At 37.7% G+C, this 13,923-nt stretch overlaps 2 protein-coding genes across 5 annotated transcripts in view; one reads left to right on the forward strand and one right to left on the reverse strand.

The window, feature by feature from the left end:
* Position 1: 1 nt before the first annotated feature.
* LOC141777653 (SLAM family member 9-like) overlaps positions 2 to 13,923 on the forward strand; it is a 42,644-nt gene continuing 28,722 nt past the window's right edge. The window contains exons 1-6 of one of the 3 annotated variants that reach the window (XM_074652115.1): positions 2 to 129; positions 1,168 to 1,476; positions 1,556 to 1,840; positions 3,079 to 3,192; positions 3,837 to 3,880; positions 5,196 to 5,476. In XM_074652115.1, the coding sequence (XP_074508216.1) occupies positions 78 to 129; positions 1,168 to 1,476; positions 1,556 to 1,840; positions 3,079 to 3,192; positions 3,837 to 3,880; positions 5,196 to 5,384 (993 nt within the window). In that variant the 5' untranslated portion in view covers positions 2 to 77 and the 3' untranslated portion in view covers positions 5,385 to 5,476. Of the gene's footprint in view, positions 130 to 1,167; positions 1,477 to 1,555; positions 1,841 to 3,078; positions 3,193 to 3,836; positions 3,881 to 5,195; positions 5,477 to 13,923 lie in introns of those variants that run through there. The other 2 variants (XM_074652116.1, XM_074652114.1) reach the window with 2 other exon arrangements.
* The window catches only part of LOC141777658 (uncharacterized), a 118,266-nt gene continuing 111,859 nt past the window's right edge, over positions 7,517 to 13,923 (reverse strand). The window contains exons 3-4 of one of the 2 annotated variants that reach the window (XM_074652125.1): positions 8,914 to 9,198; positions 7,519 to 7,776 (exon numbers count right to left, since the gene is read on the reverse strand). In XM_074652125.1, the coding sequence (XP_074508226.1) occupies positions 7,646 to 7,776; positions 8,914 to 9,198 (416 nt within the window). In that variant the 3' untranslated portion in view covers positions 7,519 to 7,645. Of the gene's footprint in view, positions 7,777 to 8,913; positions 9,199 to 13,923 lie in introns of both variants that reach the window. The other variant, XM_074652126.1, reaches the window with a different exon arrangement.

Consider the following 13,923-nt stretch of genomic DNA (forward strand, 5'->3'; position numbering starts at 1 on the left):
GAGACATTTCCTGATAAATTGTTACTGAGCGTGGTTCACAAATAGCCTTACTACTTCCTCATGTAGCACATTGCAGAATGAGGCCGTGGGTCGTGCTTGTCTTTGCCGTCTCTCTGCTGCTTTCACAAGGTAAGAACTTTATTTTGTTTATATTACCCGTTGTTGATTGACATTGTTTGACATTGACATTGACAAAGTCAAAGTTGTCGTACCGTAGCACTATTTCATCAATAAGAAACTTTATGTTTCATTGGAACTAACTTTTGAATGATGATAATATTGAGAAATATACACAATTCTCAGAGATGTGCTCATTGTCTATTATTTCAATAATGATACTAAAAATCTGAAACTAAAACTTTTATTGAGATATACAGTTATGTCAGTTATTACCCCACCACTTACCCATGCGTGACAAAACAATAGGAGTGTCTGCTTCCTTCTGGTTAATCTGGATAAGAAAAGTCAAACACAGCTGTACATTTTACTAAAATTTGCATTCTTCATTCTTGTACAATGCCCTAACACTGTATACTGAAACAGTAGGCAGGCAATTTCCTCAACAAAGTATCATTGCCATCAGCCAATCAACAATATTTTTATTATCCATATTTGGATGAAGATATGGATCCAGACACACATTGAAAACTATTCATACATATTTTAACCTTTACAGTAGATAATTATAATACACATATTATACATTATAGCAACATGTTGAAAAGGTGTACACTGTCTCTCCAAGACACATAAACTTGACTCCTTCCGTAATGACCTCAGTAAGCAGTCGGTGGAAATATCCGCTCACGGTCTGTCTCCTCCAAGCTGGGGAACAACGTGAAAGAAAGTCCTCTGTCTTTTTAGAAGAGACTGGCTGGAAATACTCGGTAATGTTAAGAAGAAAAATAAAGTAACATCTTCCTCTAAGTGGGCTTAGTTTCACCTGTTAAACTCCTCTATCCTGAGACAAACTGTCATGAGACAAAGCTGATGTAAGGCATTTATAAAGACATTTTCTAACATTGATAAACCATGATAAGCTGAAAGTACTTGAACTGATGATCCAATGTGTAAGAAATATAATAGGGATGGAATAACATTCAGTTTTGACCGAATAACCACATATTGTGTGATTTTTATTGTATTATGTGTCTACTGTTTCTACAGGGCCCAGTGCTGTGACTCCTGTGTTTGTGCGGAAGGGAGGAGATGTGCTTCTGAATGTTGATGCTGATGTTCCTGAGGATTTTGTTTTGGTTGAGTGGAACTTCAATAAAACGATCATTTTAGCATTATTTCGACCTGATAGAGAACCATCAGTCTTTGCTAATTACACTGGAAGGATTGAGTTTCCTGAGAAAAAATACTCTGTGAAATTAAAGAATCTACAAGAGACAGACAGGGGAGTTTATACTGCACGACTGGTATTGGATCAAGAAGTCCGAACACTAGCTCAATACAACGTCATAGTTCAAGGTGAGTTTCTTAATATTTCAGACACCAATTTTCTGCTGCCATGTTTCTAAAATTCTTCACAGAAACTTTCCCTCCTCAGGTCCAGTGTCTCCAGTTGAACTGACAGTGATCTCAGTGGACTCCAGAAGCTCAGAGTGTAACCTCACTGTGACCTGCAGAACACAGGACTCTCACATTAACAGCACTTTGAGATGTGACAACCAAACCTGCAGTCAGGAGGGAGGAGAGAAATCAGAGGTCACAACCTCTGGTGCTTCTCTCCACGTCTACCTGCTGAATGGCTCAATCATCTGTAACCATAGCAACCAGGTCAGCAGGGCCGAGGACATTAAAATAATTGAACATGTTTGCCTCCAACCTGATGGTAAGACTGAAAGACAGAACAACTTCCTGAAAATAATGCACAGTTTGGAGTTAGATTAAGACTTATAAGCAATTATTTTTTAAAGAAAACTTTCATACGTCCAAGTAAATAAATTAAGTTAAGATAAATCCATGTTTACATTTTTCATTGTGTTTTCAGAGGTGCGTAGGCTGTAGGATTTTAGTACTTCTCAAGGAAGAGTTGCTCGGGTGATCATTAATTGAGTTCAACCATTTTGGGTTTGGCATTTTAAAAGCCATTTAACCCTCTGAGACCTGTTTTTGTCTTTTTAAGGGGGGTACATGGGATCTTTAGGGGGTCTTTAGGGGGTCTTTAGGGGGAGATAGCAGGTCAGCACATGGAAGTGGTGTACATCATCTGAAAGCTGGGAACCTGAAAATGAATTTGAGATGCTGCTCAGCACTGTGTGTCAAGTTGTTCTAGTCATTAATCAGAAATAAACATGAATTTATTAATTATTAATTATTGATCCAAGTATATGATTTCCATTCCCATGCTCTATTATGTCTCATAAGTTGTTGCAGCAATTTTTGGGTTGATACCATTTGTTACACAGATTTGGTGCTAAATTTAACCACCACTTGAGAATTGATAAAAATGACCAATAATCCCTCCAAAATACCAGATTAAGACACCAAGACCTTGAGGAACAAAATAGAAAAAGCAGGGGTTGTTTTAACATGGGGTTAAAAAAAAACTTTTTGTCGTCTCAGGATGACCTCTTTTACTGTAAACTGCTGTGAACAGGAAATAAAACCGCTTGTTTGTGTGGAGGAGGGATATATAATTGAGTTCAAATCAGTCTAAATAGATTTTTTTTTATTAATATATTTTTTTATTTAACGTATATTTCAGTGAAACCTAGTAAAAACCAAACATGATAAGCCTTATCTATCAGACTTTTGGAATGTTGGTATATTTAAATTGTGACAGTTCCTTAAAATATATATTTTTTTATTGAAGGAATGGCACAATACAGGTTACATAATGCAATGCATTACATTACCCTCCATTTTAGTTTATTGACAGTTTTAAATGAACAAATTAAATGATTTCTTACCACAGAGCAGGTTACCAAGACATTTATATAATTAAAACTACAGTCTGTTAAAAGCACAGGCTGGGAAGATGTGATGCTACAGTGGCACATTTTCAATTATGTTGCATGACTTAAACCAGACATACTTTTCTAATCTGGCTTTTGTTTTTCTTTACAGATCCTAAAAAAGATGGCAGCAATGTGAATGTGACTGCTGTTGCTGTTCCAATTGTTTTTGTCATAACTGGTGTTCTGTCAGGCCTGTTTGTTCATCATCGAAAGAAAAAAAACTGTAAGTCCAAGTATGAATTTTAACATATGATTACATCTGTTTACTGTACACGGGAATTCAGTGTTCTAAAGTCCATCCTCTGCCATACTTATAAATCCTCCTGTGTATTCGGTAATGCAATTACAATAATTATATAATTAATACTATCTTATATCCTTCACACAGTAGTATGGATGGAAATCCACAACTCATCATTATTTACAATAGTCAATGTTGTGGCAAACGTTTATGTAATTTAAAGCCCCTATATGTAGATTTCTTTTATGTGATATATTACCAGAATTGATTTTTCATGGTAGAAAAATGAACCAACCTCAAAATTGGTGCAGCCTTTATGCTTTAGCCCATTCATCCCCAGGTCAGGTCCCAGGAGTATCTGCATGCATTGCTGTCTGCCAAAGCACATTTTTTGATACAACCTCCAGGAGTCACCAACATCACAACATATCAAATCCTACACATAGAGGCTTTAAAAAGTGCTGCTGTTTGAAGATGGAGTCATTTAGACACACCATAAATCTGGCCTCAATGTAGCTGCAGCTCAAGTAATGTAAATTTTATGCGGTTAAAAGGTAAAGCTCTAAAATGAAAAATAAATTAAAGCAAATCAACATGTATTTTTTTTTTTTACAACTGACCTGCAGATAAGAGAGAGAGCATCGAAAATACAGTATATGAAATACCGCAGGTAAGCGTCAAATTTTATTTTTAACATCACTCTCCCAAAATTTGCCAGACACACTGAGGGACAGAATTACAGATTTAGAGCAATTTAACAATTGAAACCAGATTTGTGGAAAATTAAGTTTATTATGTTTTCTCAATCAAAAACTGGAGCCTCACATGCTTCTATTGGTTATCCCTATGCACACCAATCACTATACATTTTCCTGACAAAATGGTCTATTTGCTGTATATGACCTGTGACTCCTCGCTACACTAACTTCTACATCAATCTGCTGTTCCAAGTCCTACTGCTCGGTCCTACCTGCTACATGTGCACATCGCTGGTTGTGTTGCTTTCTTGTGCTCAAATGTAATGCTCTGGACCCGATGAACCCGATGCACCACGATCCATCTATCAAAGCCTGCTGCCCAGGTTTCTCTACGCTGCGTATGTGTTGTTTGCTTGTGTTTTATTATAGTTATTCCATCATTTTGATGCTCCACTTTGCAAAACAGCAAATGCATGTTCAAAAAGGTGTTGTGTTCTCAAAACTCTTCATGCAAATATCGAATCCCATACTGGTGTCTAAAAAGACAACACTGCAACAATGTCATGCACATTAGGCCACAGGTTTTTAAGCACATACTCTATCTACACGATCACAGCTGCGTTTCAGACAGCTTCTCCCTTTGCTTCCTTTTTTCTGCACACGCCCGCAGCTAGACGTGACTTCCTACTGAGTCAAAGGTTTTACACTTCTGTATTCACTTCCGTATCACAGTGAATACTGTGAGCAGAAGACTCTCAGGCGAAATCTGCACTCGGTGTCTGCGTTTGTGTTAAATGTTTTGCAAACCTCAATTTCAGCCTTGGAACAATTCAAGAGAAGAAGAAAACCTCTAATTTTCTGTATTTTTCTAAATGCAACGTACTTCCTGTGTTGTCAAAGTGGCGTAGATGCTTTCTCTACGTGCTTGTATTTAAGCTGCAGTCTGTTGAGCTCTCTCGGCCAAGAGATTAATTTGAACTCAACTAAGGATCCTTTTACACACCTTACTCTGCTCTTGGTGAAAAACGCCTAAAACTACGTTTTATAGCAATTTCATGCATTTTAGATACAAATTCATTGTAATGTTATGAAAAAAAACGACTTAACACTTTTGTAGTCCATGATACAGACGTTTGTAGTATTTGAAAGATTTATATGAGCTGCTGTTAATCGTAGTGAGATTACTTCCCATGTTAATACAGAAAAATAGCACAATTAATAATAAAGTGTAAAGTAAAAATGGCAAACAACCTTTGCTAAAAACATTGCATGTGATATATTTTCCAGGTCGGAACTACAGCCCAACCTCTGGATCAGAGTCCAACAGCTGATGCTTCAGGTCTTTCTCCAACCTCCACCTACTGCTTGGTAGGACCTCACCCTGGACCCCTAGAGACCAATAAGACTAGAGACACGTCTGTGCCAGAGAGCCTGTATGCTACAGTAGAAAAGTCTGCCAGGCCCTTAAACAATTAAAGCTAAAGTTGGTCATTTTGAACAAATATGATGAAAAAGTTATTTTTTATAAAATTTTCACTATGTCCTGTAAATAGTGCATGAAACAAATAATCTTTCCTCCTGTGCTCATAATGGCATGCCTATTTCTCTCTTCAGATGTTTTAGTGTACTGTTTAACTGTAAAATTAAAGTTTGCTCTGGCTGGTGGGCGATGCTTGGTTTTGGCTCGACTGTTTTCAACATGGCTAAACAGTACACTACAAGATGTTTCTGAACACATTTCAGCGCTGCCTTTTTATCATGTTTGCTCAAAGTTACCAACTGTAGCTTTAATCAGGAATTGTATTCTACTGTGCTTACTGCAATTTCCAGTTTTACTAAGTGTTGTCAAAGCTGCTAATGTATAAGTTTATATGACCTGCTCTGCAATGAAAAGACTTTTCAAACATTTCAATAGAAACAGCTGTAAAACAATGAGGAAATGTTTCTAAGCATCACACACATTCAGAAGTAGCTTTTTGTTTCATCACGATTTGAGCTAGAGAAAGAATCTGATGCTGTTCTACGGAACTAAAAATGTGGAAACATTTGAAGGTCTCTTGTGCAGTTGTGAACAGAATTACATTTAATTTCCTGTTAAGATATAAATAGTGTTGTACATTATTTCTAAGGACTTGAATTTATTTATTTTATGTGTTTTGTTCTTATTTCTTCTGAAGAGATTTTTACGTATAGTTTGTTTTTAAAGATATAATAGGAATGCTCAACTGAAAATCAAATTTGAGACCTGAAAATATTACGCAAAATGTGTAGCTTTTCTGAGCATATGGACCACAACAGTATTGTACTGAAACAAGCTTGAAAATGCCATTAAATGTTTTATTTTTCTATATTCATATTTTGTCATGCATTCAGTCTGTATATCCTAGAATAATAGCACTGATCTATTCCCTGCTGAAAAACTCACAATACCAGAATTCAAAGTCAGTGACACATGAACTTTTGGCTTCTACTAATTCACACAATCATGAACATATAAGATGAGTATCTGGCTTTAATAAGTGTCCAATAATGGTGCATGTACTGCTTTCACCCATATACTGTATATACAAGTGGACGTATAGTCAGCCATTGGTTTGTGGACTGCCGTTTTGAAGCCTCGAGTTCGACATTTTGGCCGTTGCCATCTTGGTATTTGGCTGTCACCATCTTGTTTTTTTGCAACCAGAAGTGACATGAGAGGGTGGAGCTTAGTACAACCGAACTCTGAATAACACATTTTCAGGCGACCTAAAAGGTTAACTTTCGTGAATTAAAAACGCACTGTGAAAGAGTTAAAGTTCTAAGATGGAAACACGGACAACTCCCAGACAGGACAACGCCGGGGTAGTGACCTGTCAATCACGAGGTAGCCCCGCCCTAAAGCATCCCCTGCTTTATGGTGTATTTGACTCTAAATAGGACCATAATTTACTAAATGAACATCATGCTGTATCGAAGAAGACTTGAAACTAGTGATTGAGACCATAAACTCATGTTTACAATGTTTACTGAGGTAATAAATCAAGTGAGAAGTAGGCTCATTTTCTCATAGACTTCTATACAATCAGACTTCTTTTTGCAAACAGAGGAGTCGCCCCCTGCTGGCTGTTAGATAGAATACAAGTTTAAGGAACTTCAACAATGGCGTCACTTCTCAGATCTGGATTTGCCCACTGCTTTCACCCAAAGATTAACACGTTTAAACAAATATTGAAACATATTGCAGCCTACATATAAACATTTATAATACTGTAAATAGGACCACATTCAGTGTTACATCAAGGATATTTCTTGTATTTTGTTGGTCTTGATCATACAGATTTGATTTTTTGTTGTTTTTTTATCATCCAAAAACATCTTTAACGTGGTTATTTCTGTACAAACATGTTATTTACAAAGTGAGAACAGTGATTATTGGGTACAATCAATAGATAATCAAGAATAATCTGCATTTGTATTAAAGGTGTCCTGTGCAGTTTTCTTGTTTCCTTACTTGCCAAAATGCATTGCTAGTATCTTTGAAGCCTTATAAACGTGTTGAATCAGTTTCCTTCCTCATGAAACATTTGCAAAGCTGATTTTTACAAATACTGCCACCAACTGTGGATCAGTGGAATAGCATAAGATCAGTGGCAGGAATGTGTACCATGAGGGCTCGAGCAATTCAAAGAAAACAGGGTACCTTTAACTAAAGAATGTGACATAAATGTAAGATTAGCTGGTAGAGAAATATTTGTTTATTTGTTCTTCTTGAGCTTCTCCATGAGGTGAACAGTGATGACAGCAGACACCATGATGATCAGACCGGCAGAGAACACGACTATCTTCAGCAGGCACACAGAGATACCAGCAGGAGGACTCTCTGGACCTGCAACACAACAAAACAGGTGATTTCATTACACAAAACACATCCAGACTGTGACGCGACAGCACAACAGGAACAAATCAGTTCGGATAACATTCTGTGTTACCGTTTACTCAAGTACTGTAATTCCTACATTTCAAAATTCATGCATTGCAAAGTGCAGTTGAGTTTTACAGACTTCATTGTGCATTGTAAAACAGCATTATAGTTTCATGTTGTCTTTGTTTTATTATTTCACTCTTCAATTTAACTGTTTTTTTGTGCTAATTTGAACAATCATGTTGATGGGCCGTCCTACAGTATGTGTTCTGTACTTAATAATACAGTAATGGAGACAAATAGTACATTCTATGATAAAATACAGTAAAACATCTAAATGAGTTATTGAATTAATATTGTCATTAAAACTGCAGAGGAAATGGAACAAATATGATATTTTTATAAAACGGCCACTATATCCTGACAGTAGAGCATGAGACAGGTAATCTGAAAAAAAATCATGTGCTTCTGTGTCCTCCGGTGCTCCTAATGGCATCTGCAAGATTTCACAGACCGGAGGAAAACAACCAATCAGAGCTGAGCTGGAGCCTTGCCGTCTCTGAGCAGCTGTCAATCACTCGCAAACTCCGATCAAACGGTCAAACTAGGCAGCGCTAATATGAATCAATATTCTGTTACTGTAATGACTATTTCTCTCCTCAAATGTTTTCAGAAACATCTTGTAGTGTACTGTTTAGTTGTATGATTAGCAGATTAATGATTCATATTTGATCAGCGCTGCTTAGTTTGACCAGACCTTGCGAATGGTTGACCTGGAAAGCCTGAAAACAGAGCCATTAGGAGGTGCAGAAGTCTAGTTATCTCTCAGAATACTTTAATCACAATATGCTGAAAGGTTATTATGGAATTGTTGCCCAATGATGCCAAAAGTACACTGCCTAATGCCACTTTAATGTTCCTTTAAATAACATTTCTGTACTTTCTAGTTGAGTTTGTATTTCACCCCTGCAGTCTAATCATGTTCAGAACTTATTAACTTGGAGATATAAAAGTTTTCTTTAAAAAATAAATGCTTTTAAGTTTAACCTAACTCCAAACTGTGCATTATTATCAGGAGGTTGTTCCGTCTTTCAGTCTTACCATGAGGTTGAAGGCAAAAATGTTCCCTCATTTTAATGTTCTTGGTCCTGCTGACCTGGTTGCTATGGTTACAGATGATTGAGCCATTCGACAGGTAGATGCGGAGAGAAGCACCAGAGGTTGTGACCTCTGATTGCTCTCCTCCCTCCTGACTGCAGGTTTGGTTGTCACATCTCAAAGTGCTGTTAATGTGAGAGTCCTGTGTTCTGCAGGTCACAGTGAGGTCACACTCTGAGCTTCTGGAGTCCACTGAGATCACTGTCAGTTCAACTGGAGACACTGGATCTGAGGAGGGAAAGTTTCTGTGAAGAATTTTAGAAACATGGCAGCAGAAACTTTCTATCAGTGTTTGAAATGTCAACAAACTCACCTTGAACTATGACGTTGTATTTAGCTAGTGTTCGGTCTCCTTTATTCAATAGCACTTTTGCAGTATAAACTCCCCTGTCTGTCTCTTGTAGATTCTTCAATTTCACAGAGTATTTTTTCACAGGAAACTCAATCCTTCCAGAGTAACCAGGAGAGACTGTTGGTTGTTCACCACCAAGTGGAAATCTTACTAAAATGACCGTTTCATTGAAGTTCCACTCAACCAAAATAATATCCTCAGGAACATCAGCCTCAACATTCAGACACACATCTCCTCCCTTCTGCACAAACACAGTCACAGGACTGGGCCCTGTAGAAACAGTTGACACACAATACAATACAAATCACGCATAATGTATGTCGTCATTATTTAAAGCAGGCTTCATATTTGACCCTGTGACCTTCATAGTGCAAAATGAAGAAGTGAAGTACCCTCAGCTTATCATAGTTCATTAAGGTGTGTTGTTTCTCCTGCAGGCCCACTCAGTATGTTCAAAACTTTTCTTGAAGTGAACAGACTTAATACAACAAATGCTTCTCCTTATTACTACAACTACAACTTACTAATAACTCTTGACACAGCTTGCCCCAGGATAGAGGTGAAACTAATGCAACCATGTCCGGGGACCCAGCAAAAAGAAGGACACAAGAACAATATAAAAAAACACTGAAATATCAGGACAAAAAAGACACAATAAAACAAGAAAGGGGATAAACTTTCCATAGATCAGTATACTGGTATATATTTATTTATTTATAATATAATTTATGTATAATTTACTTGTTTATAATAAATCTGTCAATATTTTCTTCTTCTTTAAGCTTCTTCTTTCTTGATTTTTTATGCATAATGGTCATTGAAAACATGGCTTTTTGTTTGCTGCAATGTTTTTCTGAGAAACATTCTGTTTGTTTTAGATTAGGAAGCAGAATTCCTGTTGGCAGTTAGAAGTGAAAAGTTTTACTCTACATCAACAATCTTGACGCAACCCCTTCCGACCTACAGTGATGCCACTTTTTGACCTAACAATGATGCATTTAAACTGTTTTAAGTCTTAAACCGTTCACTGTTTTTTAAAATCTACACCACGAAGCAGGACATATTTACCGTAATGAGATCACTTTACTCTGACGGAGTATTAGGGCCACATTGAGGGAAAAAAAAAAACATGTCATAACTTTACAAGAAAAAAAGTAATTTTCCTCCTCCATAAAAGAGGCAGTTTTCCCCAGGTCTTCGAAATAAACGCAGTTTCTTGCACAATCTTTTCAAGGTCCTGATACTGATGATAATGTGGTGCTGATGTGCCAAAAGATGAAGTATTTCGTTATTTGTGAAACCTATACAAAGGTATAACTTCTCAAGACTCTCAAAGTTCCTCATTTTCACACAGGTGGCACGTAAATTTTTTTCTACTTTATAAAATTATAACTTTATTCTCATAATATTACGACTTTTTTCTCGTAAATTTATGACTTTATTCTCGAAATCTCAGATTTATTTATTTTTTTCCTCAATGTGGCCCTAATACTCTGGCGTACTTTACTCTGTGTTTCCTTCTTGTATAATTCTTAGAAATCATTCCCTGTTCTGAGATATGTTATCTCTAAATACATTTTTGCATTTGTACAAAAAAAGGAAGACTCATTAATCTTCTGACATGTATATTGCTAATCCATCCATCCATTATCTGTAACCGCTTATCCTATTCATGGTCTTGGAGGGGCTGGAGCCGATCCCAGATGACATTGTGCGAAGGCGATGTACACCCTGGACAGGTTGCCAGACTATCACAGGGCTGACACATAGAGACAGACAACCATTCACACTCACATTCACACCTACGGGACATTTAGAGTTAACAATCAACCTAACCTGCATTTCTTTGGACTGTGGGAGGAAGCCGGAGAACCCAGAGAAAACATGTAAACTCCACACAGAAGGGCCCCAAGCCAGGTTTGAACCTGAACCTTTGACAGTGCTGACCACTGCACCACCATGCAGCCTTTTTATTGCTAATCATAAGATAAAATATGAAGCAACTTTATGATGTTTGGTTCATTATTCACAGTAAAGAAGCCTGATCAGGCATCATTGCTGTATCTGTTCATAATATTTTAGAAGACAGTATTCTTACCTTGTGCCTCTATGATGCAGACCAGCAGCCCCAGTATCACGAAGATAGACATTATCGAGTCTCTGTCCGGTTGCCCTGTCTGACTACACGATGCAATAATGTGTGTGTTCTGTTTTCTCTAACAAGCACACCACAGAGTTAAAGCCTTGTACTGGTTGCATTTCTTTTCCTGTCAAAACCACATGGCGTTGTTCATGATGAGAACAAATGAACTTTTCTTTTTTAAGCTCTGTTTTACTGCTTGAGATCTGTTGATAAAGATTGAAATGTTCAACCCTTTGCCAAGGAAGCTTTGAGTGTGAAAATCCACAAAAAGTGTATTATCTTCTGTGTGATATCTTCAGATATCAATTACCTGTTTCAACTAATCCTGCAACTAAAATTTTGAATAAATATTAGCACTACATTTTTCATTTTATTTATTCCCTTAAATTGGCAGTAGGCAGTATATTGTAGGCATCATTGGGCAAAAATTCCATAATAACCTTTCAGCATATTGTAATTCAAGTGTTCTGAGAGAAAACTAGACAGATGCACCTCCTCAGGGCTCTGTTTTCAGGCTTTAGAAAATCTAGCCCGTGATGGGAGACTTTGGCCAATCACAGGTCATTTTAGAGAGAGAGTGTTCCTATTGGCTGTGCTCCGGTCATGTGAGCATGAGCAAGCCATCTCAACCTGATCTCAACACAGCTGCTGGGTCACAAACGTTCTCATTTTACAGCTAAAGCGTGCACTACAAAATGATTCTGAAAACATTTTAGGCGAGAAATAGGCATTAAAGTATCATATTGATTCATATTTAATCAGCGAGGCCTAGTTTGACCGTTTGGTCTGAGTTTGCGAGTGATTGACAGCCGGCTCTCATAGACGGTTGCTGGACAGCAGACCTCAGATCAGCTCTTACTGCTTGTTTTCTTTCGGTCTGTGAAATCTTGCAGATGCCGTTAGGAGCACATAGGCACATGATTTTTTTCAGGTTACCCGTTTCATGTACTACTGTCAGGATATAGCGACCGTTTTATAAAAATAACTTTAAAATCATATTTGCACCAATCTCGTCTATATTCAGCTTTAAGAGGAAGTAGTTTTGTATGTTGCACCAGTATTATCATAAGGATAAATTTCAGACTTTCAAAAAGTTATTTGAAAGAAAAAAAGATGAAACATGACAGAAAATGGAAAAACATTAAAAAAAACGTTTTAATACACTACATACAATTGTATTAAATACTATAGTTGGTACTGTATTTGTTGCATTAGTTCATGTATTGCTTCACTTAAAACCTGAACTCATCTTGGTGGCTCACTGCACTTGTAATGATCACCACTTCCTTTCTCACAGCTCTATATGTATCACCTCTTGTATTTTCAGATAGCTGTGGTAAACTATAAAATGTTTCTCTTTCTTAAGAAAGAGGAAACTGCAAAGGCATCTTTACACAGTAATCATTAAAATTCAATCATTCAGCATTAAGAAACAGCTAAAAGGAAAACATTTTTACAGAAAACCAACCAACAAACTGAAAAAAAGAAAGTCAGTCTTCTGTTCTTTATACAGGCCAGGTGCAGCCCGGGCCCAACAGCCAATGGCAAGGCTGCGACTTAAGATACCAGTTACATTTAATGATGAATTGGATTTTACTAGAAGCCGACAACGCCACCTAGGAAATAACTTAGAGCCTACAACTCTGAAAGATTCAAGTTATTTTAAAATCAGGGGAGCAGAGTTAAAAACCAGACAGAAGTCTAAAGTCAAATTAAAACCAGATTTATTACAATGTAAATAACATGGATGCTACTAATGAATGATTCATTAAAAGGCTAAAAGGAATGAAACTGCTGCTAGCAGCAAGGTTAGAAGACTGTAAAAAGTCCAGTCCAGTCCAGTACTCCAGTCCAGTGATCCAATCCAGTCCAATCCAGCGATCCTCCTGTATCCGTGTCTTGGTTTCTCCCGTACTCCTACCATGCCTTCTGCAGGAGCCCAACTGCCGATTGGAGAGTGACAGGAGGCGGAGCGCTCTCGAGGTTTTTCCTAGAGAGAGACGGAAGTAATTTGCGAACGAACACTGGGCTGTGACTGGACAGGAGATGGCAGAGGGAAGTGACGGATCAGGAAGCGAGTTAGGCGAGATGGAATTAGGTGGCGGGAGCTACGGAGGCTGCGTTCCAAAGCTCTTAATTGCATCCCTGTTTCCCTCACTTGCGTCTCATCCTTGCGTCTTACGCCGGGACCACACAGCGCGCATCATGCTCGCGTGACGGCAGCGTCACGTCGTGGCCGCGTCATGCCCACCTAGGGTGTTCACACTAGACGCGAGTTACCCACGTCTCGGGAGCGTCCCGGAGCTACCTGTCAGCTGTGTTTTTGCTGTTGCTGACAGCCCTTTCTTTCTACATAGAGTTTGCCTTTTAATGGCCATTTAACTTCATAATAAATGTGATTTATATTTATTTAAGACAAAAAAGGGTAAGAACTGTGTGGTAATTTGTAAATATTATT

This window comes from Sebastes fasciatus, chromosome 11 (assembly GCF_043250625.1).
Source record: "Sebastes fasciatus isolate fSebFas1 chromosome 11, fSebFas1.pri, whole genome shotgun sequence".
Classification (NCBI taxonomy): domain Eukaryota; kingdom Metazoa; phylum Chordata; class Actinopteri; order Perciformes; family Sebastidae; genus Sebastes; species Sebastes fasciatus.